The sequence below is a fragment of the Micropterus dolomieu genome, linkage group LG21 (assembly GCF_021292245.1).
Source record: "Micropterus dolomieu isolate WLL.071019.BEF.003 ecotype Adirondacks linkage group LG21, ASM2129224v1, whole genome shotgun sequence".
Lineage (NCBI taxonomy): Eukaryota > Metazoa > Chordata > Actinopteri > Centrarchiformes > Centrarchidae > Micropterus > Micropterus dolomieu.
The window spans coordinates 24,604,343-24,609,404 of NC_060170.1; the positions used below are offsets into that span (position 1 = coordinate 24,604,343).

Consider the following 5,062-nt stretch of genomic DNA (forward strand, 5'->3'; position numbering starts at 1 on the left):
ACGCAAGCACGCAAGCACGCACGCACTTTAACTTTGATTTTGACGCGTACAGCCATTTTGTATGTAGTGACTTATGCAATGAACTTGTGCCTGGATGTTTTGGGGGGTGAGACTATTCAACAGAGTTGAATAATAAAAACAGAGAGTATAATTCATTGTGATCAGCATGACATAACCAAATAATAATTAGGAAAAAGCAGACAATTGTGCATAATCATTTGCTTCAAAACAATGAAAAATTGCTTTTATGATGTGCACGAGTGACGTCACAAGTGACGAGATGATGTGGAGGTTCAACAAGTAGTTTTGAGAATTTCAATTCAGATCTGAGAAATGTACTAAAGTGAGTGAGAAAAACTGTAATTACAAGTTTAAAGAGTACTTTGTAGAGAGCTCCAGGTAATCGGAGCATGGAACTAAAATCTCATTACAAACTTGAGGGACTTGCAGAGGAAGCTAGTCATTAATTTGAGCTTGTTGTGGTCCAGAGAACCAAACTAGTATAGAAGAGATATAAGATGACAACTTCCCAGTAAGAGCCACTGGACTGTGAACGGACTGATCACGTCTCAAGAAATTAATTTACACCTATTGTGTTGTACTGTAATCATCATACCCAGGTAAACAGAATCAAGATCCCCAAACAGCTGGATGAACTGGTGGAAATGGAGTCAGAGACTGGCAACCCAGTTTCCAAGGCTTTCTTTAGGATAAAGGCTGAAATACATGGGGTAAATATTTGTGTTTTTATTTCAGCAGAAGCCTTTTCTTATTATGAAACTTATTTCTGTTCACTGATCTGATCCCAAATGTGTCTTCTGATCACATCAAGTACAACAAGTCCCTTGTCTCTCTTTAGATCTATCTGAATCTCATGAAGTGCTTCAACTACCCTATGCGAGAAAACATGATGCGACTAGCCATAGTGTGGTTCACACTGTCATTCGGGTGAGTGTCTTTCTGATGTCATTTGTGCCATAGAAAAATCAGACATGACTTTTTTCTCCTTTCACATAATAGCGCTAGGCAGTCGGGCTTGCGGCCACATTGCATTTCTGTCATGTTGATCTCTCTGCTGTGCAGAAGTTGCATGGTCCCGAAATCAATCTCAGTCTGTGGATCAATACTGGTCCACTGGTGTCTCAGTGGGAGCAGAGATAGCAGTGAAAGCGGCCAGAGATTTAAAAACACCCTGAAAACACTCTTTAAAATCAAACAGAAACCACAAGTGTCTCCTGTTCTTCTACTGTCTCTGACTGCACGTTTGAGAGAGTATCTATACATGTTTTTGCCAGGTCTCAGTCTAAAATCCACATTCTTTGTCTGATCAATTGATTCTCTTCATATCCTGATATGGCTGTATCCTTCTGGTTGCAGGTATTATGGCCTGTCAGTCTGGTTCCCTGATGTTATCAAACACCTTCAGGCAGATGACTATGCCTCCAAAGTGAAGATCCACGACAATGAACGCATTGAAGACTTCACCTTCAACTTCACCCTGGAGAACCAGATACACAAAAATGGTCTCTTCATCAATGACCGGTAGGATAAGTCAACTTACCAGCAGGGTTTGTGGATACAAAATCACAGGGTCCTTATAATTACACATATCTGTTAAATATAAACAGGAAGATTAAGGTCTGAAATGTTGCTGTAGCCACTATGTGTGAATATTAAAAGCAGAATGTAACTGTGCTTCTCCAGATTCATCAATATGAAGCTGAAATCCGTCACCTTCATTGAATCTACCTTTCGGAACTGCTACTTTGATGATGTGACATCGGTGGGCTCCTTCTTCCGTAACTGTACTTTCATTGATGCTTACTTCTTTAACACAGGTGAGATATTGGGATTACAGTTTCTTGTAGTCTTACTTTGACATGAATACACAGCCGGAATGGTACGTTTTCTGATTCATCAGGCATAGCCCTATCATGGTGAAAAAAAACCATTTTCAAACAGTTGTGAGACAAGAAAACAATATACTTCTTTGAGATTGGCTCTGTTTTATAATTGCAAAATTTTGATTATTTTTTATTTTTGTATTATTTGGGTAGACATCGATGAATCCAAGTTGATAGATGGCACAGAGGTGATCAACAGCACTTTCACCCACAACAAGATGGGATGCCAGATGACGTTTGATGATGACTACAGTGCCTACTGGGTTTACTTCATCAATTTCCTTGGGACCCTGGCTGTTCTTCCAGGCAACATTGTGTCCGCCCTTCTCATGGACAAAATTGGACGTCTGTCCATGTTAGGTAGGAATGGAGGATGTTTTTGTGTGCACTTGAGTAATTGGTTTTCACACTGACTGTAGGATGTTGAAATGATTCATGCTATGTGTGTGGCATCTCTCATTGAGTGTGAGAGGCAATTTTTGATTATTTCCTATAATTTAGTTGAACATTAGTCAAATGAATGCCATTTGCACTTTACAACTTTTGCCCTGTGTGTGTGTTTGTATGTCCATCAGGTGGCTCTATGGTCCTTTCAGGCATCAGCTGTTTCTTCTTGTGGTTTGGCACCAGCGAGTCCATGATGATTTTCATGTTGTGCCTTTACAACGGCCTGAGCATTTCTGCCTGGAACTCCCTAGATGTGGTCACAACTGAGTCATTCCCTACTGTCAGGAGGTGAGGAGATAAACAATAGATAAGTACATGCCATGGATGATTCAGTCAATTTTAACGCATTTCTCACCTATTGTCATTGATTTTTCTCTCCCCAGAGGAACAGGCTTTGGGTTCTGCAACGCTCTTTGTAAGCTGGCTGCAGTCTTGGGGAACCTGATTTTTGGTTCTCTTGTTGGAATCACAAAGGCCATCCCGATCCTCATGGCCTCGTCTGTGCTCGTCGGGGGAGGACTGGTTGCTCTCCGGTTGCCTGACACCAGGGCAAATGTCCTCATGTAACACCAGCTTGGTGTTTATCAGCTAGGATAGCCTGGATAAAACCTGGGTGGGTTCAAGAGGAAGCCCAGGGAGTGTTGAGCAAGGAGTGCAAATGGCTTGGTTCAGACATATCTTAACACTTTTAATCACATTTTGCAAAAGTACCGTAGGTAAAGCCGGATAGTAACCGACCTTTTCCCAGTGTATTTTACTTTTCATACAAATAAAAATCATAAAAATCCTGGTTAGTCAATTCCAAGCTCTGCTTTCACATGACAGAGCTGAGAGTTTGCACAGGTTTTGGTACTGAGACTTTGGTGGAGTTTTGTTCAGTGACTGGCTGCACCTTCCAGCTGTAGCCATAACCTTGTGTGGAGTCACTGCATGGTTATAGCTCAAGGCTTTTAATATTGATACAGTCTTATTAAGACATGCCAGATGGGGAGAAAAGTGAAAAACAAGCTGTAATGAGCACAGCCAGCCTGCTGTGTGACAACGTAGGGAATAGGTGATTAGATGGAGTGGTCACACGACACAGCTGTATGACAGCTGGCTTGCACACATAGACAGGACATGCTGTTGACAGCGTGCGCAAAGTCAAAATACACAACTACATAAGAATGAACATGAAAGAAGAAAGAACATGTCTTAAAATGGACTGCCACCACATATACATGCACTTCATTTCATCACTCTACACTTGCACCTTCCTGTACACACAATACTGTACTTTGCTCAACATGACATTTACTCAGACGGCTGCAACCTTTTCAAAGTAGATAATTCACATAGGACACCAAGCCCTTTGCATTACCTACCCAACCAAGAATCAAAAAGGCCATATTGAAAAACTGTATTTTCTTATACCACTAATTGTACGCTATGTTGAATCTGAGGCTTGTAATTTAATTTTCTGCTGCATCATTGTGGAAGTTGGAATGATGAAATATTCATTTTATCCAAATGTTGTTACTCCAGGTCCTCTTCCATGTGTTGTCTCATTGATCAAAGACTCTGTCATGAGCTCTCCTTCTGATTTAGCTGTTGATAATGACATGTCATACAGCTTCCTTTTAAAAATGCTGAATGGCCTTTTTATAAATGTGCCTCTCCTTAACTGGAGTAGTCTGCCAATAGTCATGTAGTGTCCAACGGAACAGACAGAAACTGAATAATAAGTAAAGGGATAAAATAATCATGGTGTTTTTGTGTATATATGTGAAATATGTCACCAATACAGTATTTTATTAGGGTGTAAACTTCATCTCCTTTGTTAAACATTCCTGTTTTGATAAAATGTTTATTTTTGTGACATATGTCGCCTCCTCTCCTGAAAAAAAATCCATTTGTTACTGCATGTAACAATGAATCATAATCTGATCAAATGGTGTAAATGACCTTGCATGACTACAAAGTAATAATGTAAAGAAAATCTATCTCTTTATGAGGACTAATTGGTGCCACCCATGATGGAAATGTCTCCTAAGGCAACTTGGCTTTTTTGACCTTAAATCTTCTTTGATCTTAAATCATCTGGGAAGACTTAAACCCAAATTAAGTTTGCATTTTTGTCACATTTGAAGTTGTGAAACAAAAACTAGATGATACAGTTGATCTCAGTCATTTGTTGTGACTTACCAAGACTTTGTCTAAAATCTAGTTTTGCCATAATCTTACTTGAAAACATGACCTATCTTGTAATAGTTATTATGTATCTTGTCTTTCAACATTGGAACCTCAATGCATACCGCAAAAGATAGTGAGAATAAGATCATATTGTTATTTTCAAAGTGTTAAAATACTTCTAAAAATTCAAATTGGCATTTATCGGCATATAGCTGACATAATAATTCAGTTACTCTCAGTCTTATTTAATTTGTGGATTGTATTTTCTGTGGCTAACTGCCTGTGTTCTCCTGCTTTTCTCTGTATTTGTGGTATCTGTGATCGCAGCGTAGAGGTAGTGTGCCCTTACACTGCAGTTCAGGCTCTGTCAAGGCTACTCAACAACAACAAAAAAACAACAGTGGTACTGTACATGTGCATTCATTTCCATGGAACCAACTTCATCTCAGATTTTGTAAAATTAGTTGGAAATACATAATGAAGTGTGCTGCTGTTGCGCAACAGATATTTTTTGATGACATAATTTAAATATTTTTGAA

General features: G+C 39.3%; 1 protein-coding gene across 1 annotated transcript in view; it reads left to right on the plus strand.

Annotated features, from left to right (window-relative positions):
- sv2ca (synaptic vesicle glycoprotein 2Ca) overlaps positions 1-2,918 on the plus strand; it is a 26,139-nt gene extending 23,221 nt beyond the window's left edge. Inside the window, exons 10-12 of the mRNA XM_046035326.1 lie at positions 2,058-2,264; positions 2,480-2,639; positions 2,735-2,918. Of these exons, the coding sequence (XP_045891282.1) occupies positions 2,058-2,264; positions 2,480-2,639; positions 2,735-2,918 (551 nt within the window). The remainder of the gene's footprint in view (positions 1-2,057; positions 2,265-2,479; positions 2,640-2,734) is intronic.
- The last annotated feature ends 2,144 nt before the right edge of the window (positions 2,919-5,062 follow it).